The 23,112-nt window shown below is 34.1% G+C and overlaps 1 protein-coding gene across 1 annotated transcript; it reads right to left on the bottom strand.

Annotated features, from left to right (window-relative positions):
- Window positions 1-7,954: 7,954 nt before the first annotated feature.
- LOC132555044 (b(0,+)-type amino acid transporter 1-like) lies at window positions 7,955-18,652 on the bottom strand. Its single transcript, XM_060219383.1, has 14 exons — window positions 18,616-18,652; window positions 15,245-15,346; window positions 14,197-14,298; window positions 13,234-13,358; window positions 12,602-12,737; window positions 11,978-12,103; window positions 11,568-11,667; window positions 11,270-11,314; window positions 10,654-10,777; window positions 10,223-10,326; window positions 9,897-9,993; window positions 9,310-9,459; window positions 8,406-8,574; window positions 7,955-8,036 (listed from the first exon to the last, which is right to left on the bottom strand). The coding sequence occupies exons 1-14, from the start codon at window positions 18,635-18,637 to the stop codon at window positions 7,975-7,977; spliced, it is 1,464 nt and encodes a 487-aa protein (XP_060075366.1). The 5' UTR covers window positions 18,638-18,652; the 3' UTR covers window positions 7,955-7,974.
- Window positions 18,653-23,112: the final 4,460 nt, after the last annotated feature.

The following is a 23,112-nucleotide window of genomic DNA, read 5'->3' on the forward strand; positions in this document are numbered from 1 at the left end:
TTTAAAATCCACATACTGTTAGAACTACTTGAGATAACAGTATCACAATATGACTAACCCTGATTTGACAGTACGATGAATGGTTGTAAAAACGCTTCGATAAAGGCTTTGTTGAACAAGAAGACATCACAAAAAAGCTTGTGCTTTTAAGTCATTATCAAGGTTTACAATATAAAAGATGGTTCTTCTTTATAAATATTGTATGATGTATAACAGGAATTGTCTTCGTTATCGAGCAAATCTAGTCCTTTTTGCATGCAGGAAATGTCATGATGTTTGCAGAGAAGAATCAAGTTATTGGATGTCTCTTATCTGCATGCATAATAACATGTAAAACACTGCGCCATTTTCCTAGACAGTGCCTACAAACTTGTATTTGACTTGTCTGGTACTAAGCTTTGAATTAACTGTAACGTGACAGTAACAAGTATACGAGGTATCTATGACGCATACTTAACTATAGCGGAAGTACATACAGCGCAATTAGTCAGCCTGACTACAATCGTGTTGATTCTCATCTAGTTTTGAAAAATATCTCCATAGAAGTGCATGCATCTTAAAACCACCTTTTATTTATCTTTTTTCAGTGTTTCTCTCGTACCTTGTTTTTTTGTCCTCTTTTATCCAATGAAGGCGATATTTTCACGTGATTTTATGTAAAGCACGTCAGATTATTGTCACTACATATATAAACTTATTTTAGTGTTATTATTGTAATAATCCTGACGATATATATAGACACGTACATGATGTAATGTTGGTCATTGAGTACTTCAAATGCATTCTATCATTACACAATCTGTACCTACATGTGTTTGTGGGGAGCACTATTATGTTATTGATTGCCACTTGCTAAAAGGGAAGTCAGTGCATTGGTTGAATGTTGACGAGTTGGTTCCCAGTCTGTTTACTCCAGTCTTTGTAATGACTATGGTGTAAGTTACAAGCTTGTTTTGGTTAACTTTTATATCACAATGCTTCGGATAAAATTATTTGAGATATTTGATTCGACAATCCATCGCCCTTCCTGTAAAATAAATATACACCGACGAATTGCTTCGGTTTACAATAAAACATGGCAGTGATCCGAATGTAAATGGCATTTATAGTTCCTATGGAAACGGTTTGGAGGGACGAATAGTCCTGATAAGTTGTCTAGAGTTCCCTTAACGAAGTTTTGTAATATGATTTTACCTCTGATAATATTGTAGTAACATACTATTAGTGGATGCACCCCTGCTAAAAGATTTTCGCTCCTGAATTACAGCTAATGTGATAGGGGAAAAGCCGGCATTGGTGATGTCACCATATACTGGCAACGGACTTTGCGCAGTCCTTACCTCCCCGCTGCTAAAGGTCACGAGAAACAAAGAGAAGTAAGCACCTTATTTTAGTTTGAGTTTAGTTATAACACTACAGATACGGCATGTGAACTGTATCTGTTGTCCTAATTACGTGATCGTTACAGGCAACGATCTCGGGATTTTAATATTCTTTTTTTAAGATTCTAGTCCTGTGATAGGAACTACATCACTCTTGCCCGCTAAGATCAGTGTCCGTCGCAGAAATGGAAACTATGAATGCTTACCCGAGTATCTAAAACTAAGCTAAAACTTGGCGCCGCCAGAACAGAAATTAAATCGCGGATAAACAGTCACAACGCCTCTAAAATATCTGAGCGCCTTCTAAAATGAGGAAGATCATGCATTTTCCCCAGATTAAAAGCTTTGTATACGGACACTCATTATACATACATACAATGGACGTCTCTTTTGTTTCGGCAATGAATCATCTAAACTCTCATACCGTCATAAAGGAAATTTTGTTTCCATTACATCTGAATTTAATTTTCTCAGCGCAAAATATATACTAAGGCAAATCACAAGTGTTATATTTGTTGCATGGGATACCTAGCCCGAATACAGACATCTTTGATGCTCTAGGCACAACACTCACCTCTCTTTGAGGTGTGAAACTATAATATAAGAAGACTTAATTAATTTTCAATCTGTGATATAAGGCAAACATGTTTACCAAACCGCAAAAAATATGCGATCCTATCTCACTGTTGTACGTTAGATACTGTAGAGTGCGTGTATGCACAAAATCTTTGGTGCATTGTTGTGCATAACCTCAACTATTCTCACTACTTTCTGCTATGTGTAGTTTGTAAGAACTGTCTAATTGACAACATATTGTAATTGAGTCAAGTATGCACATTCATATCCAGAATTGTCATTTCAATGTGATGACACTATAAAGACGATATTCAGTGAATCATATCTTGATAAGACTTTGGCTTTAATGGAGTTACAATATATATCCTAATTTTCTTTTATTTTTTATTGTTCCGGGAACTCGTGGAAGAGAGATGTTTGATAATTAAAAGATTTTTCAAAAGACGAGTGAATAGCAAATTCTTCTTTTAGACTTTGAGGGAGTAGGTAAAATACCTTTCAAAAATAAAAAGAATTAAGAATCAGAAATATTAAATGCAAGCTAATCTGTACCAGGAAATCAATATGGTTACAGCTGAGTATTTAGTAGCGTATTTTTGTGATCGTGTTAGATATACAAAAGGCGGTAACAAACTTTTCAGTTACACAGTGAGTCACAATCTATTTAGAGGTAACAGTGACCTTCCCAATACACACAGTACTTTATCACAGCTGTTTCTAAGGATGTAAATAGGTCTATGACCGCTTCTTGGTGACGTGGATAAGTACTAGTGTTGGCATATTGACATTTTCTTGATAATATATCCGTACACATGTGATGTACCTGTTCATACAAGCACAAGGTTATCCTCGTTACCTTCGTACCCTGTATCTTATCTAACTATTTAGATAATTAAGTGTATTTCTTGCCAGTTGTATGTATCTTCATACGATTACCTATAAACATTTTTTTCAGATCTGCTTCATCGCAGAAAGATAATTGCATATTCATTTACTAAATAGAGTACATACACAAATTTGGCAGTTCTGGAACGCTTTTTGTTACTTCATCATGCCATTGTATATTGATGTCTCCGACTTACGATTATCGTTTTGTAAATTAAAAATAACTCATCATTTGCAGCAAGTTTCGAACATGGTGAACGGTAATGTGTAGTACCTATACAAAGCGGGGACGATCTCAAGGTTCACGTGTAATGACATAAGTGTGATATATCTTTAACAATGAATAAATAGGATTGTAGGAAATGGTTTGCCAATAGACAGTTTTAGTATTTAGTTAAGGTGACATGCATACTTCAGTGTGATAACACTATGAAGTTACATGCGATCACAAGCAGGCTTACACCTTTCATATTAAGTAGTACTTCCTCAAGTCGCCTAAGCGAAAGGTTGTCATACGGTTTCAAAAAGTGATTGGGACCTTCAAATAGCGCATGGGAAATCTAATCTGTCAGCATTATCGGATCATAAGAGGCTAACAGACTAGGTATAGTTTTGAACAGTTTTTATCCACTTAAATGTCCCTAGATACTGCCCTATATAGCCGGCATTAAGAGCGAGAATTTATCGGTATGGTAAGGTCATAGGTTTTGTACCCTAGTCATGACATACCCAAATCATTCAAACAAATTTTTGATGTTCCTAAGTTGACCCTGAGTACTAAGTGGGATGTTCAATGGGATATACCGAACACAATCCAGCAACAGTACATGATTGTCTGGGAGGGATGTCATGTAAAAATGCTTGAACTGAAATGTTTCTATAAAACAATCCTAATTTGCTTCATTCAATAATGTATAACACACAAGTGAAAAGCATTCTTCAACACAAGCTAAAACATATCAAACAACACTCTGGAAGATTCTACAGTACAGCTGTCTATGCCATACATCACGTTCTTTTCACGTGATTCGCCTCGTGTGACATGGCAAGCACGTGCTTCCTCTAACATTTGACCTGATAGAAAACATCATGTATTATATACTTGTAACAAAACATATGTGACGGGTTTTATTGTTTGTAGATTAATTCTGTCATTTATAGGATATTCTTCATCATTATAAATATAATACTATGATGTGCATGCCGTATTTCAAATCTTTGTACCACTCGTCTGCCTTAATTACAGCATGTAATGAGTCACATGTTCTGTCATGTCGAGGCTGAATAAAGTATTCTGTGGATAAGAATTAATGTAAAGTCAAGCCGTGTGTGTATAGTGTTTTATGTGTAAGTGGTTTACTAAGATGTTAGAATGATATTCAACGAAAGACAAATACAACTACACAAAGGAACATCACATGAGTATTAGTAAATACACTGCGACACTTTCTGTAGAACAAACAGTGTCAGAGAGTATTTTAACTTTCAAGCATTTTTGAAGTCTGATGCAATATTTGCACTACAGCACATGTTTGAAAAGGGCGTTAAAATGACATTAAAAATACCACGTAGCCTCTTTAAATGGGATTTGTTTCCATATCTCAGTTCGCATCGATTGGGTTTCTTTATATACGTTAAACCAACCTTTTTCAGATTGCCTTTGTCGTTTATCACTATTATAATGACAACGTCTTGTGACAACCTATGCAATGACCTTTAAAGGGTGAAAATCTAGGTCTATAGGCATACTACCGGGGTAAAATCTGGGTATATACTCAAAGCAAAATTAGTAACATTAGTAATGTGTCACAGACTCAAATTCATCTGTGCCATTGTGTTCCTTTCACCTAAAATGTGGTAGCTATTTCCAAAAGCCAGATATGCAGACTTCATAATTTAAAAAATAAAATACATCAGGATACATCGACCGCATCCTGACGCGGGTTTTCATTGATTTCTTTAATCACAAGTTATTATAAAATCATTAATGTTCTAAATTTCTAGACGATAAGATCAACTATTTGTACAGAAACGTTACAAAATATTATATGTTTAATAAATGGTACCACTACATCAAATAAACTGGAGAGGAAAACTTTCGTATTTTGAAGTTGTGTTTTGGTCAATTCTTTGTCCCTGAGTGTTATTTCCCTTTCAGTGAATATAGCCGTTTGTAACAATATAAAACAAACCCGAATTTCCGTTTTTATAAAGCGAAACAAGTTACGGTCAGATTGCTATTTGCTTGATGTTCTATGAACAGAAATATCAAGTATGATGGACACTTGTGTTTAATTAGAGTGGTAGGTTGTTGAAACGTATATGCTCTAGTTTTCGCTTTGTTAGGTCGTCTGACCCGAAGTGTGTTCAAATCTTTAAACGATATTTTTTCAACTGAGGCCTATTCGGCCTTTTTCATATTATAGATCTTTATGGTCATGTAGCTGTTAAGGTCCATGGGCCCCTTGTTTACATTAACGAAACAAGGTGTACTAACTTGTATCAGTCACTCTTGTTGGCTCGGATGGAAGCATGAGAAGCGCTATGAAAGGCGATTTAAATACCAGTGAAAAACCACGTGGTAGATCATACTCCATACTTTTTCACCCCGACCGCTGTTGTGAAAGACAAGTTCGTTACCACTGCTCCATTCGACCACCCATAGACATGTATTGATGTACTTGGAGATTTCATACCCAAAGAGACCAACTTAATTATCCCAGAACATAAAAACTCAATAAATACGAAAAATAAACCGTTTATTTCACAAATCAACAACAGCTTCACGAAAACCTGAAGCACAGTATTTAGATATTAAACAATTGGAAGATATTTGTTATTTGGTGTTTACAGTCTTTCGTTTATAATTATAATAAAATAACAATTACATTGCTATACAAACAAAACAATATCTTGATATGGTGGTCAGCAGTTATCCTCATCGTCGATAAATATCAGAAGTTTACAAAAGGCACACAGGTAACTAGCACCTTTTATAACCAATGCAAAAATAACTTAACTGCATTATAGAGTTGTTTCGTCATTCTAGGACTCGTCGGTGACGTTAACGACATAACTGTTGGAATTTATGAGGCGACTGAGGAAAACGTAAATTGATCAAAGAAATGACAAAATTTATATTGAGAGGTGTACACGCCCCACTATCCAATAGATTTCACAATTTTTAGGTATATGAAAAAAATTCAGCATTTAGCATGGATATGCTGAACAATGACAATATCCAAATTAATTGAAACGTGGCATATATGTTTCGACAAATCTCTGGGATGAAAGGCCCATCAGCAGACAGATATCATCAGTAATGGTATTTATCAAGGATAGTAAAAGTAAAGAAAATACAACTGATATTTACAATATCTTCAAACAATATTTCAAATTTTAACAAAAGCAAAAATAGTAATACGTTGCAAATAATAATAATCAACAAAAATAATATAGCAAATATATATATATACTCATCAAAATGGATGGTATATATCATAAAACAAAGCTTTGTTAGAAGAACAATGTTTCATATCTGTGAAATATATATCACAGTACTTTCATTTTTAAGTGCTTCTGGTGATCTTCAACGAGATATCCTGCAGGGTATAAACTATCTAATCTTACGGACTAGAATATAGGATTGTTTGTTCAAACATTTGTGAAATGATATAGAATGTAAAACATTGAAACTTTGATGCCAAAATGCAACTGAAAGAGGAGATATCAACATTGAAAAAATGAAAAACTACAACCAATTACATTACCACACATGTGTTCCTTGCATTAAATCACGTATTTTACTATTATTTTGTAAGTACTACAGTACTAAGTGATTCGGAATTAAATGGCTTTAAAATGCCGTACTATAAACAATATAACGTTGTCTATTTAAAGAAAATATAATGTTATCAGTTTTCAAATGATTTATCTATCATTTTTAATCAGATCTATATTATATAATATGAAAGAAGTATCGATAGATATAAGTAACAAGAGCATTATACACGAAACGCTTTCAAAACTGGCAAGTGGGAAATTGGATTATATATACACTGTACGTCAAGGTTAACACCTATTATATAAGAAACACAGCCACATATCACTGCAGGATTCATACTGGGAAACAAATGCTATTTTTAAAACATAAATATTATGCTTTAAAAACAAAACAAAAAAGACAGAAAAAAAGAAATAATATAAAAAGTTGTGTTAAAAAGGTAACCATGTCCTGTATTATACTACAAGTATGAAATTAGAAGTGTTGGTCATTATGGCGGGTTACGAACATAATATATATATATATATAAGATTGGTATGATACAACGGTGTACTTTAAGCGTGTATATCATCATTATCAGTATACACATGTAATGCAATATTTTCTAAGCCCTATACTTTATTATGCATTTGCAAGAAAGATGTACTAAATTATTGAATATTAATGCCTATCTCTGACTAAGTAAAATATACTATTTTAGGTAGATAATCTCCTATTACAAAAACATGCATATTTCATGACTATTTCAGGTGAAAATTCATTACAAGGTGTCCTGATGTGCTGGATCACCATTTCTCTTTTTGTTTAACCGATGCAATGTTCTACAAACAAATATAGCAAATATTGTACAAAAGACACACAGCGAAGTCGATCATAACCATCCATACACCGCTATGTCTTTTTGATGACACATACTGCCAGTTAATCTCCTTCCTCCTTCATGAACATAAACTTTCAAACCACGCAATGAATTATATCAAGTGTGATTCCTTGCAGATCTAAAGTGTTATAGATTCTACTCCATACAGATTCAGTAATATTTGACAGATTCCAATAAATAAGGACTCCATATTAGTATAATTTTGGTTTGCCAAACACATTACAAGTCTACAATGATACAAAGCATGGTTGAATATGTTGACTTGATTAGTTCCAACTTACACTTCAACACGTGTATAGTTATCAGAAAAACCATTACCCATAGCTTGTGTGATGTACGATGAAGCAAGTCTACGACTTAAGATACTTACAATAATTGTCATGAAGACATAAGCACTTAAACCGGCATCAGAAAACACATCATATCACCAGTGCGGTGATACCATATGTTTGTTATAATGTTATGTTTTAGGAATCTGCTTTACCAGGTACAATAAGGAATGTCTTTTGCATAATTGTACTGAATTTATCTGAAAAAATAAAAGAAGAAATGCATCTTAAGTTAAATAAACAAAGAAAAATACTATCACTACTTTAATAAAAGCACAAAATCAAGAATATGTGCAAAATACGTCACAGAATTACCAAAGAAGTAAGTGTGTCAAAATTCAGCGACACGTGTTTTGATAATTGCAATTCATATTTGCAATTTAGTTTTAAGTGTTTTAGTTCATACCAAACGAAACTGTTCTCATCGGTAGAAGAAAATGTTCGAAAGTGATGCCATCCTAATCTTACATGACTTAAAAAATGTAGAAATTTCAAACGGTTACAATCATGAGAATTGGATAAACAAGGAAATATGTGTTTTAATTTCTACCTACATTTGTAATACTTACCCATATAAGGTACTTGCACTTTCATATAGACAAAAGGAAAATAGAACAGCATTCCACTGGCAATAAATATACAAGCGTATATAAATTGTACTCTGGGACTTTGTATAACTGGAGAAATCAATAGATAGGATGCTATGAGGAAGACGAACACTGGAATGATGATTGGAACCTGTCGGTAAAAAATCGTAAAATGTATTCAAATTAAAACAACCAACAAAAGTGTTTCATACCTTAATTTTCGTAAAATAATTACATATAGGAGATAGATAAAAGACACACAAGTGAATAACACCTTTTAATAGAAATTTTAAGTTAGATACAGTAAAGCCAAACAACAAAATAAAAAATTGTTAGAACATAATTTAAAACAAGTAGAAGAGGGGTATTTCGCTTATTTTGAGGAGCACTTTCAGTTTGTAAATATGTTTTAACTGATAAAAATGGCTTCCTGGTCCTGTCTGACGTAGAACGATAAGGGTGTCAATATATACATAGTATAATGAGGTCTATGAAGGCATCATTGATGATACTACTTTATTTGACATTTTAATCTTACCTTATCAGGTCTGTGTAGATTTCACTGTGTAGGACATTTTTACCGCTTACCTTAAAAGGCCTGGGTAGAATTCACTGTGTAGGACATTTTTACCACTTAACTTAAAAGGCCTGGGTCGATTTCGCTGTGTATGACATTTTTAATACTTACCTTTATAGGCCTGGACAGATTTCGCTGTGTAGGATTTTTACCACTAATCTTAAAAGGCCTGTGTAGACTTCTCTGTGTATGACATTTTTACCACTTACCTTTTAAGGCCTTGGTCGATTTCACTGTGTAGGAAATTTTTACAACTAACCTTAAAAGGCCTGTGTGGACTTCGCTGGGTATGACATTTTTATCACTTACCTTATAAGGTCTGTGTAAATTCGGCTGTGTATATCGTAGGACTAGAACGGAGAATATTGTCATGCTGTAGATAAACCAGGCGGAAAATCCGTAAAAGTCCATAAGTGTACTAATGTCTCCTGGTATTAGAATGGCAAATCCTACCAAGGACTGTAATTCAAACAATAGAGTAAAATGAAAAATATCCACAATACCTATCGAGTTATCTCCCTTTGAACAGCCTAAATGGTCGAACATAATGCAAAGTTATTCCCCTTTATATAATATCAGAAAACATTCGCAGCTTTTAAAGTCCTTTTGTAAATCTAAAGACAAATTCTTGGTTTTAAAATTTCATGTATGAATCCTCCTGTGATTACTGCGAAAGTTTCCAGTGTGCGATCATTAATATTTTGATAGATAAAAACACTGTTGTTTTAAATGAGTAAAGATCATTTTAAAAGTAGGATACAGAACTTGCAATAATAAGGATATACTGCAAAACGCTGATAAATCAAAACAAGAGACCAATGTAAGTGTTCCTAACATATGTAACGACACGATATTAAACTGTAGTAGTGTAAACTTTGGTAGTGATTTTTACTTACCGTGAATAGAACTGATGGCAGAGGTGTAAGTCTTGTCATGTTGATGAAGGATAATACCTGGGGGAAGTTACCTCCCCTGGCTGCTACGTATACCAGTCTACAACACGATTTACACTCATGAAATCATCGCCAGATCGTCACTGTTGTATAAATATTAACTGAATAAAAATGTACTTTATAATGTAAATCAGAAAGTATATTTAACGTTATGACTTTATTCAATATAAAAATACAATTTTTCTAATAAACAAGGTAAGCTTGGAGGATTGACCATGTCAACAGGCAAAGGCACATTAGAAGGGAGATAAACACAACGTAATTCGTACCGGGATGTGGCGAACAGACAACCGTTGGCAGCCCCGAGGCAGGATATGACGACAAAGAGGGGCACGGTCCAGGACATAACGCCAAGCATATGGTCACCCCACGTCTACAATGAGATCAGATATGCTTAACGAAATACTCCCAATAGAGAGAATGAAAAACAGTTTTTCTCCGTTCACATAATAGTGAGTGTACTACAGTGAAACAAACATAATTTTGATTTTATACAATAAATTTTATTTCATTTATCTTATGTATGAACTGTATGAAACCGTTAAATGAACTGTTAATGGTTGCGGTTCACATTTACATCTGAAGTTTTTTTTTAATCTTATGTTTGAATTTACAATTTCGGACATTATACGTTTCATCTCTAACGTCGAATACCATTCAGTGATTAATGAAATGGTTTCCCAAAATTTTATAAACTTACCACAGCCACGGCGTGAGACTCCAGGACTTCATGTTTGGACATAACGGCAAAGTAGCCAACATTGGCCAGAAGATAACAGGCAGTGGTCATTGGGATACCAATGATGATAGCTAATGGCAGATTTCTGAAAGATAAACAAGGATAAACTGATACTTTTCATTATCATATTATCTGAAATATACTGTTTGTTTACAGTAAAATCAAATCAAAATGATAAGTTTTATATTTCAAAATAACTAACCAGGAGTTACGATGGACGAAATCACTTTAGAAATTTATTTAAACCTCTAATGCTTAATTGTTCATTGTAAATATGCTTACACAAACATCGTCGTATCTTTCCAACAAAATAAGTTTGAATATCTGAATTTAAATGTAGAAGATGATCACTGTATGGTATCGTTTAAAATCGTTTAAATGCAAAATGTATCATATAATTAATTTGTAATGTAGCTTTCACTGTATACACAAACTGACTGAAAACATAGTCCTTATGTAGTTTTGCTTGGTGATATGATAGTTGCTATTAAGGCTATACTGTCATTGTGACTACAGAAGGCCAGTCCCGAAGGTGGCTGTAATGACATGAATTTCACTGTGAGGCCTTTTTACGTACTTTTGTGGACTCTTCAGTTCTTCTGTCACTAAATTCAAATTATTCCTAGAACAGAAAAAAAATCGATTTTATTTCTGGCGTACGTGCGATAACAGTTCTTGTACAAACTTCAAATCAATAAATATAATATATATATATATGCATTTAAAAAAAACTTTATCAAAAACGAAATTAGGAAAAAAATATAAAAATAGCTCTAATGAAGACAACAGTAAACGTATTTGATATGAAGATTTAACCAAAATGTGTATATTAAACGTGACTGGAAAACCCGACATCATAACACTGGTTTACCTACCATCCATCAAATGCCCAAAGACCATTATAGAATGCTATAGCAATGAGCCCAACATTCTCACTGGTTCCCTCAAATCCTTCTCCCAAGTGTTCTGCGCCATCTAGATAACACGATAAACGAGAAACACGATCAACATAGCCACGAATAGTAAGAAAATGAGAGTTGAATTAAAAGATAATTTCATAACGAGATGATGAAAATAGTGTAGCATAGACAATCAGTCATTATCTTCCACGATAACGATTTGGTTAATTTGGGAATGTTCAAGATATACCTGTTAGCTGAATTGAAGATAATTGCATAACGATAAACACGATAAAAACCAGCGTAGGTTACAAAACAAGTCTTTTCATTCCCCTGAAATATGTAAAGGGGTCATTTATCTTCCTCTACTTTAAAGTAGAATTTACCTGTAATTAATTTGTATAGTCCTCCAAAACTGATCATTGCTATGGCGAGTAGTTTAGCTATCGTACAGAAGGACTGGAGCCAAACCGCAACTTTGACACTTGTAATGTTGATAAATGTCACAAGAACTGAAAACAATAAGGGATTTTGTTTTAATTGCGATTAACTTACTGTAATGTCGGATTGATCAACTCTTTAAAAGCAGTTAAATGTGGAAATGGACATCGTATCCCCTGCTAGTCATTAAGAATATAATATGGCGCTCAAGGCATGGTTAGCACGTTATCACTGTAGTATAACCAGATGAACTGTCACGCAACCATATCCGGGTACAACATTTCAGCGTGATGACACTAGATAAGGGTCAGTCAATGGACCCACCATTCATGGAGACAGTCTTCAAATTGTCAATCTCTCTTGCTAGGACGTATCATTTCAAACAAATAAATTAAGCATTTATCATAAAAACACAATTTAATGTTTAATTCACAGCAGGTTGACTAATATGCCATGTAAAATTATGCAAATACCAGAAGACACAAATATAAATAAAATATTTAAGTACCAATGACAAATATAGCAAGGTGCGTCATCAGCTCTGTTTGGATAAAAACTACAATACGTACGCATAGCAACAGCTGTGATTAGCTTAACGGCCTTGAGGGGTGGGTCGCAATCCGGGAAAAATGGCTTGGCGACGTAAGTTCCAAGGCTGAGACTGATTAGAGCGAACTGGGTTGGCCGGATAATAAACAAAGACACCTGAAAGATTGTACAAAAGACACACAATTTAATAACATCCTTTATCACAATTTATTATTAGATACAGTAGTGAAAAATAATTATGTAAACAACATCATATTTCTGTTTCGTCCTTCTAGGTCTCGCCAGTGATTTTAAGGATCAACATATCGAAACATAGGCAACGGAGAAAACTCCAAAGTGATCGCAAAAATCAAGATGTGAAAGTGCACTAATCCCTTAACCTTATCGATTGATATTTTCATATCTGATAATTTCAGAGGAACTTCAAGTGCATGTATACATTCTTAACCTACCAGTATTCAAACAGACTTAAGACGTGCTAATAAAATGTATATCGATGACAAAATTAAGCAAATAAACAATATAACATTGCAGGTAAAATAAAAATACTGATGACGTAACATTACTTAGAAAACCTAAGAAATACTAGCATTCCTTTACAAAATCAGACATAAGCTAGACACAGTAAGAATTAATATATTTCGATACCTACCCAGTCAAATATAAAAGAAGGAATAGCGCCTAATTTGCTCATATGTCCATATGTAAACATGAGATACGAATGTTCTCCTCCAGACTTGGGGATAGCTGTGCCCATCTCGGCATAGGATAATGCACCTGATAACACAAGCATTCACCAATACTTAATGACTTGTGTCAAGTGGAAAAAACTTAATAGTGATTCAACAGAATATTGTGATGTAAGACGACAGAGGTGTAACAAGGCAAAAGCAAACCTATTTGCTCTCGGGGAACAATCATCAAAATATCATTTACATAACTCTCAGTTAGGTTTTGCATATTCGGTAAACAGTCCTGGGAACAGAGGAGACTCGGTCTGGATTGAAATAACATTTTCAATTTGTTTTACGATGCTAGGAAAACCTTTACTAGCAATATACTTATAAATGTATGAATTATGTAGGCCATTTTAGCATCGGGATCCGAAAATAACCATTGCCTGTTTTTCAAACAATATATATCATGAGTATTGGGTAAAACATTTAGTATTCATATTTTGAAATAACATTAATAAAGTTAATGTTTTAGACTTCTAAGGCTTATTCGGAGAGTTAAAGGGAAACTCATGCAGTGTTGTAACAATCAAACGAGTGACGTTACTACAGAGGTCACCTGACCATATGGTGTTTTAGCCAGACATGTGTTGCCTCTTCTAAAGGATTAAGTGTCGATGTAAAAAATGAGATAAACAAAATCTGTACTTAATCTCCAAACGAGTAAACATTTGATTTGCCGCACTTTTCTAAACTGAAGAGTGAACAACAGACACACTAGAATTGGTGTCTTATCATTTTCCCGCACGAATACCTCTACATCTATGGTATATATTTAGTCAGTTGGAAGTAATCTTACAGGTAAACAAACATTCAACACTGTCTTTACATAAAGTAAAACAATACTTAAGTTACAAAGAGTAGGTCGACAATGAACTTACCAAGTGTGACGACGAGACCACACAAAGCCCAGATAATGAGGCTCATGGCGATAGATCCAGTACCTTCTAATATTCCTTTGGGGGATATGAATATCCCAGATCCTGAAGATAAAGTACGTAAAACTTACGAAATATATACCTGGCTTACGTTTTGTATTTGTTACTATAGCGTTTAAAGGTATGTCTCAAGGTAAAGGGATTTATTAAGATAAAGATATGTCTCAAGGTCAAGGCATATCTCAAGATAAAAGTATGCCTCAAGATAAAAGTATGTCTAAAGATGAAAGTATGTCTCAAGGTCAATGTATGTCTCAATGTAAAGGTATGTCTCAAGATAAAGGTATGTCTCAAGGTCAATGTATGTCTCAATGTAAAGGTATGTCTCAAGATAAAGGTATGTCTCAAGATAAAGGTATGTCTCAAGGTTAATGTATGTCTCAAGATAAAGGTGTGTCTCAAGGTCAATGTATGTCTCATTGTAAAAGTATGTCTCAAGATAAAGGTATATCTCAAGATAAAGGTATGTCTGAAGGTCAATGTATGTCTCAAGATAAAGGTATGTCTGAAGGTCAATTTATGTCTCATTGTAAAAGTATGTCTCAAGATAAAGGTATGTCTCAAGGTCAATGCATGTCTCAAGATAAAGGTATGTCTCAAGGTCAATGTATGTCTCATTGTAAAAGTATATCTCAAGATAAAGATATGTCTCAAGGTCAATGCATGTCTCAAGATAGTCTAAAGATAAAGGTATTCAATCACTTTTCCTTATGGAGTGTACCTACATAGCCTTATGAAGTGTAATCGCCTATGCGAATAAAGTTCACTAATATATCGCCTCTAATATATTAAAACAACTCTAATGTTAAAGTGTACTGACAAATTTGAAGTTTCTTATATATTACTCGCCTCGTATATATGCATGCATCAGTTATACTCAAAAATCACATAGAGTGTATTCAAATGTTATAGAAAGCGTTCTCAACTGCCACATAAAGTGTACACAACTAAGCTACAGAATGTTCTATCTTATGTTAAACTTTGTACCAACCTATCATGGATCCGACGATGAGACCCACTCCAGTAAACAATCCGACACTCTTCTTCAGCTTCACCTCCCCACTGCTGGAGTCAGAGTCCGTACTGGAGGAATCTGCAACACAAAAAAGGAGGATAACGCTAAAGTATATATGTTCAAAAGATAGTTATTGAAAGCTGTACTTCTACTTATGACAAACTCTCTCAACTAATCAAAACATCTTAAAACTGAAACTTAATCTTGCTATATTGCTTAACGTCAAAATACCCCTGTATTTTCACTTTTATGATATTTTTGCCATTGAAACAATTACATTGACGTTCGAGCTGCAAATAGAACCTTATAATTGATGATATAATGAAAGATATACTCACTAAGGAACATTATATGATCGTATGTATATTGTCAACACAATGATAAGGCATGGTTAAATGAATTAATGAGGATGAAGTGTTTGTAATTTTTTTAAAGTCATAAACGGTAACTGTATGTCTTTTTCGGATTATTCTCGTCCCCAAAAGCCATAAAAGTCGTGTATATGCTAGAACAAACGACAGGCAAGTTTTGATTACATGGGTTTTCTTTATTGTAACAAAGGGATTTGGCACAATTTTCAAATTTTATATCAAGTATTAAACACCTAAGTAAATATAACATTGTAACGCTATTTTAAAATCAAACTTATTGAGCCAATTATCATTAAACTGCATCATACAGCTTGATCAATGATATGTTCTTTACAAGTCAAGTAGACCTGTAACAGTGTTCCATAATGTGTACACGCGATCCAAACTATACTCACGTGATCAACTCATGGGCATAACAACACTTTAATTGACCAGACCCATGATCATACCGACATAGTCCAATAAACACAATGCCCCTCATTATTAGAGGTCTAGTTACTGCTCTCTCAAGTTAAACTATAGTGTTTTGAAGTCTATTCATAAAAAATGTTAAACATAATGAACCTCTTAAAAGCGTTTTCACATCTGTCATTCTTCGAAATCACTTGGGAATGCGCTTTGTTTTGTTTATTATGTTTATTATTTAGAGCAAGTGACATGTAAACTTATTGCATTCTGGAGTCATCTGTGTCATCTTTACTTAAAAGAAGAAGAGTGTCCTATTCACATAGGACATATAGTCATAGTCCATATATGTATTTTGACGCAGACGCATGAATAACAAAAACAGATAATTTTAACGTATATCATGTTAACATATCCGGCATCAAATGGCATGGAATATATATAGCCACTTAACAAAAGCATTACGATGACCATAAAATTATCAAATGATTTCGGTTTACGGCTGCACAACAAACAGGCTCATACGATGTCCACAGAGGAATCAATGATGGAGGTTTTGATAGCGCAGTCCCACTGAAATATCACAAAATGGACACGATCACAGGACGCTAGTTCATCCCATCGAATGTGATCGACAAATATCATTTGTGCTTGAAGATCTGGTAGATCGGAGCCTCGTTTATTAAGGCAAATGCTCAAGTCTAAACCAGAAGTGAAATAGTGTCAGGACAGAGATGAAAAATAAAATCGGTTTTTAGAAAGAGAGAAACCTTTTTTTAAAAAGAAACACTCTCTGTAGTGCAACATTAATAATTTTACAAGTCAAGTTATATGTACCGTATCTATATTAAATCGTTCTACAGGCAAGTACATATGTGCAGATTTCATCAACAACGTTAAATTAATTCGAAGGCACATGGTTTATTGCACTAAACATCAAAGTTTGCAGTGTTATGAGAGATTCAGTTCATTGGCCTACAAACTAATGCACTATTTCCTGCTAGAGACGCCCACAGTGTCTTCGATTTGATAACCAAAGGACCATTTAACAATGTAACAAAGGGGATATTAAATCGAGAGCTGAATCCTTAGACGTTTCCCTGCAGCCATCATTAATTGTCATGAGAAAGCATGATAATATAGTAATGTACACTAATATTTGTCACACTGCAGTTAGCATTCAGACGGTTATAATCAATCATCTACAGTGTGTTGGACTTTCCAGTTTTCATATATTATGCTGTTAAGCCAGAGCATTTCCGATTGAATGGAAACCAGTATGTGCGAATCTATTTTAGGAATGTATTGCATCAGCTGAACGTCGCGGTCTACGCAGCTGTGAAAACGATTACTACCGGGATTTCATCATCTTTCGTCGAATGGATTAGGGGTATAAAATAGCTTCATAGAACATTCATTTAAATTTCGACTTATTTAGTTAATGTGTTATATTGAATTCCTGTTTAAATACATTATATAAATACATGTAGTAGGTGTCTTAGGTAATGGTATGTCAACACGATTTGGCTTTCACGTGGTACAGAATAAACATTGAAATGTAAACAATAATACCGACTGGCCTGGGAATGTCAACCAAGAGAAAAATAAAGAGAAAGTCCCGGATTCAATGTTAATAAAATGCCTCTACACCAGGCTCGTAATGCTAACAACTGAAAAATAATCTGACCCAAGGTAGGTAGGTACTGAGTGCAAAATCTTATCTTTCCTTGCTTGTATCCTGGATTTCCTTCAAATCCTTAGCTAAAATATTATGTCTTAACTGAATATAAAACACACGTCAATAGTGTAAGTGTGTACAGCCTATGCAGGTAGTGATTTGATAACACATACCTCTGTGACTGACATTAATATTAAGGTACTGGTGAATAAAAGAGTATTTTCATGAGATTTCTCCGTGAATTAGTTGTCATTATCCTTTTCAAAAAATGTATATAATTTGAGGCGTTTAGACACGTGGCACTGTTATACAATCGATATTATTATACTTGTTAGAGATAGTATGTGAAATTTCATGACAAAACTCTAATCCTTCATAATCAACAGCTAGCATCACGGCATTTACGTGTAAAGCGAACAAGATTTCTACGTCTCGCTGTACCTCACTTGTTCTCTGAGGTCTAATATTTCTCCCTGTCGATCATTCCTAAATGTTTATAAAATTCCATTTTTTGCTCACTTAATAACATATAAAACATTTAACGACAGTAGTTTTAAAATACAAATCATATAAACATTTCCCTAAAGTTTATGTAAATTTTCATAAAGGTACGATAAGCACACAGGAACAGAGAACGGGATCTTTCATTAAGAATTTAGTTGTAAATCAGTTAAATGCTGATATCGTATAAAACAGCACCAAAGTTATGTCAAAGTTATGTCAAATGTACGGAAATCTTTCCTTAGTCGTGATACTGACATGAACGAGTAATACTGTCGATAAAGACCTAAATACCAAACACATGCTTGAATTAGGTAAACCGTTTAATGGTTTCTATATAATTAAAATCAATACGATATATATCAGAATAATATAAGTAAAACAGTACATACTTGATCTATTTACCAGTCGCATTCTCGTGGTTTGTCCTGTGGTCTGCCTTTACGTATGTTGTGTATACCTCGACGGTTAAGGATGTTGTGCAGACGCTACGTTAAAATCGTTCTATTTATGTCTGGCTGTGTATGTGGAAATCCCCTCTACCAATGGAGCTACACACATATAAATTTTGGCATACTGTATGTAATGGACTAGCGTGTTCAGATCCTTCTAGAAAAAGACACAGACACGTGATTCGATGTAAAGGGGAGTGGCAGTATCAGGAACTCTTGATTTATAGTGGGGTTCTTTTTATAGTTATCTTACATAAAGATAGCAAATATTTTACACAAGAAATGGGTGCCTTGGTAAACATGTCAAAAATAGAAAAAATTAAACAGTGCCCTTATTTAAACTTCAACCGAGATAAACAGTGCAAATATCGATCTTCACTGTGTCTATTTCGAATCGTGAGATAAAAAATGAAGACCAGATAAAAATGGTTAGTCTTTATCATAAAATTTATACACATGTCTTCTAAAACTATTACATTTATTTACGACGTTTAGTCAAACACAGGGCTAGTGCACTTTCCCCACCAAGATTTTTATATTTCTTTCGATCACATTATATTTGCCTCAGTAGCCTCATATGTTTGGCATTTAGTTCCCGAGATAAAATAATACCACAATATCAACAACATTAAAACAACAGTTTAACATCTTCTATCGCCTGAAATTTAGAAATTTGTACCAAAATTGAAGTATTTCATGACATCAAGAACTATTCACAATTGTGAATTAACGCATTTTATCATTTAACATTATGCACATCCTTTGTTTTATGTTTATACGTTCGCATAAATTACTGATGATAAATAATCAATTTGATTTGTCATGACGTAAGTTCGGGCAAACCGGATATTTTTTAGAACTGTGAAATGCAATATCATGCATGTATGATCTGTTGTCGTTGTAAGAAAGTGTTTTGGGAATAGCTGATTAGAAATGGATAGGACATTAATGGCTAACCGATGGACGATGAGAAATCAATGACGTCGTCTTATCAAGGTATGGAATGATGGTAACCTGTTTAGGAATATATTATATGTTATATTACGACCAAGGAGTTCCCATTATACAATGTGTACATGTAGGTATATAGACTTTCTCCTCATTAATAGTATAAATGTATGCCAAAAGACACGTTTTATCATGTGTTAACTACCATGGGCAGTCTAGAGCTATCGTAAATATATGAGCGAATTTTAGTTGGTGGTAAAAGTTTTCAAGTAGACTTTCGGCATCCATATGGAAACAAATTGTCTCTCTCTTGGCTGGTGTGTTTTTGTTATGTCTTAATCACACTTTAAACATGTTCCTTTGGATTGACCAAAACTTACATGGCGATGTCGTTGATGAAGCAGAAGACACTTACTCTTCCGGAGCACCTAGTCTGATTCTTCTGACATTTTGCCCTTGCTTTCGCTCATACTTTTCACCCCTTTGGCTGACTTCAGATTCTGTTAATACGCCAGTACTGTGTTTATTATTTTCATAATTTGTAGGAGTTGCATAGCTGTTTAAAACAATAACTGGAGGTTGTTGCCATTTGACATGACATGTATTTTACGATATAGTTATCATGGCATTGTCTCGCAAAGGTAAAGTAAGTAGAATTCTTTACGATCAATTGTTATTCATATATATATATATGTGTGTGTGTGTGTCGGTGTGTGTGTGAATGTTTGGTGGTGGTGGTATGTATATATTTATATATATATTGTATATTGATCAATAAGCATAAAAGCTTTATCAGAATAAAACACGTGCTACAGCACAAATTATCCTTTCACGTTCAGACAGTTGACAATACCACAAATGTAATTGGATGGTAACATGTGCAAAGGTAGTAAGTAGGTTGGAATTTCATCAGCTTTATATTGTGTATAAAATATGATATTTTCACAGGTTAAGTGTTATTTCATGAAATATTAGTTTGTAATATTTCACCAAGGTCCTTGATGCGTAATCTAATTAAAACACGCAATGAATACCAGACAGGTCGACATGACCTTCGTAAAACTACGGTTGAGGTGATCAGACCAAATCACAAGGGCATTCATTAAAGCCTTCGTCCTTTGAACAATTCAAGCTCGACATCTTACCATGATATCTATACAGAATATCTTCTAAATCAGATACGGCGTTTAAGTTTTTTTGTTAGGTGTAACCTAAGGAATCTCGATGAATCATCGTCTCTATCTGCCATTTTTCTGCACCTTTTATTTATTTATTATTTTTTTTTTTGCTAAATTGCCAGCAGCTCCCTAAAATGCCTTAGTTTTCGGCAAAAAGAAATTGATGAATTACTCGACTTAATATACTCGGATGTCGTGCTTTTTGCATGAACTTTGTACTGAGTGTCCCTGCCCACAGATTCAGAAATAAATTTCTTTTGCGGGATTTAAGATTTTAAATTCATATATTTTGCTTGCAGTATGCCGATAGTTTCATACAAATGAATGAATATTTGCTGGTTTATTATGGTGTCTGGGTTGCTATATTTAATACTCGACTTAATTTATCACCTGCTAACCGATGCAATGATGAAATGCTCTGAACTATGTATTCCTTAACTGCAAATTAATATCATTATGTTTGTAAAGTTTAATTAGGAATTTTCAGCACCTTGCCGATTTTGAATTTCTTATTACTAAATTGTATCTTTGATGTCCTTATGTGAAGAAAAAAAAAACGTTTTTAAAGTTTCCATCGTGTCTTGCTACGGAAAGAAATCTTATAATTGGACATGAGTGTCTGAATCCAGGTCATTTGCTGGTCATAAAACCAAGATGCCAAATAATTGACCCGATGTGTTAGAACCAACCTGGCGTATTGTTTCCCGAGGTCGCTGCTTTTAAAAGACTATTTTGTTATTTTGTTATTCCGAATCCTCCTTTAGCATGCCGTTTGTGTACAGGGATGTTGGTTTAAAAAAGTAAGGTATCGGGTATGACATTGGTCGTTTGGAAATATGTTGATGTAATCAAAGCTTCAGCTATTGCTTTACGATGTCATGAAGCGGAGTCGATTACACACGCTGCGCTGAAAACACGAATACATGAATGCTATTTCTGTAACAATACAAAGATAGGGTCATTGACATTCTGTTCTACTTAACGAGTCGTAAATAATAAGCATTTCTAAATGAATGCAGGATCTGAATACACAAGCGATGACATACGCATGACAAGGAAGTAGCAACACGCTACATGTTACATAAGTGTTCATCTGACCACTCTGAGGCAGAAATGACCACCTTGTGTATAATGATCTACGTTTCAGTGGGAAATGGCTGGAAATCGTGTCTGTAACCATTACCTATATCTTACATTTGTTTCATCGTAATTAGTGTTTTCTTAACTCATTTCTTCTTTACGTTGAAATCTTGGGCACCTTGCATCACCAATGTATCCCATTATAATATAGGTGCAGGGTGCAGTTAAATTAATTGAAACGATTGTCTATACGTTTCTTAATGTGCATTGAAAGAAGATGTCATTCAATTATGTGTCTTATGAAAAGGCCACAAGTGGAATGTGATAATACACGGTTAATATGTACGTAATGTAAAATGAACGCTTAACTCTATAGCTTCATATTAACATTTAACGTACATAGAAAGTGTACAGTAGAGACTCTGGGTTGTCAACATTATTTAAGTATTTTTGTATTATACATGGTATTTTAAGTAATGTAAGATCTAAGGAAGTCATAGAAAAGCACTTTCCAGACGATAAACGTGAAGATGAGCATTTACTTTTATGAAGTAGTAAAATTCAACTATTAGTACGCACTACAAGACATGTTATCATGCCTACCATCTTTATTCTGTTCCGGACTTTGGATGTTAGTATCATTACCTAGTAATTCAAAATAAATTACAAAATCCTTATAATCAGCTCACAACTATTTGTTCATAACATGCTTTTAAATGGAATATATGTACCAGATAGACTGAAAGTGCCACAGAAATAAAACACTCATTTTCAATAAATTAAAACTATCGAAGGAAAACAAAGCAGACACAGGGGACTTTGATAGTGGCTTGTTCAAATCGCTCTTCGTCCTTGATCCGTCTTCCGTCCGTGCGTCTGTACGTAAACAATTCTTGTTATCCCCATTCCTTGAGAAGTATAGGATGGATAAGTTTAAAATTCCCCCTTTAGGCCCTAACTTGTATACTGTGTTATTTTGAGACTAATTTGTGAATCAAAAATGCCAGGTGACCGTCTTCTATATGGTTGGTAAGTGGTCATATTGCATTTTGACGATTGAAAATTCAAATTTTTAAATTCAATCTAATTCAGAGCAAGAAGAGAAAACACCTCTCTTATATTAAAAAAATCAAGACTAAACAAGGTCATGGGCGGCAAGAATATGATACTGTCAATCCATCCATATCACATTGCAGATTTTTTCCTGTTTTTAGACTCGACGCTTGGAGGA

Source organism: Ylistrum balloti, unplaced genomic scaffold, assembly GCF_031769215.1.
Source record: "Ylistrum balloti isolate Yb309-2 unplaced genomic scaffold, AGI_CSIRO_Ybal_v1 Utg370450, whole genome shotgun sequence".
NCBI lineage: Eukaryota > Metazoa > Mollusca > Bivalvia > Pectinida > Pectinidae > Ylistrum > Ylistrum balloti.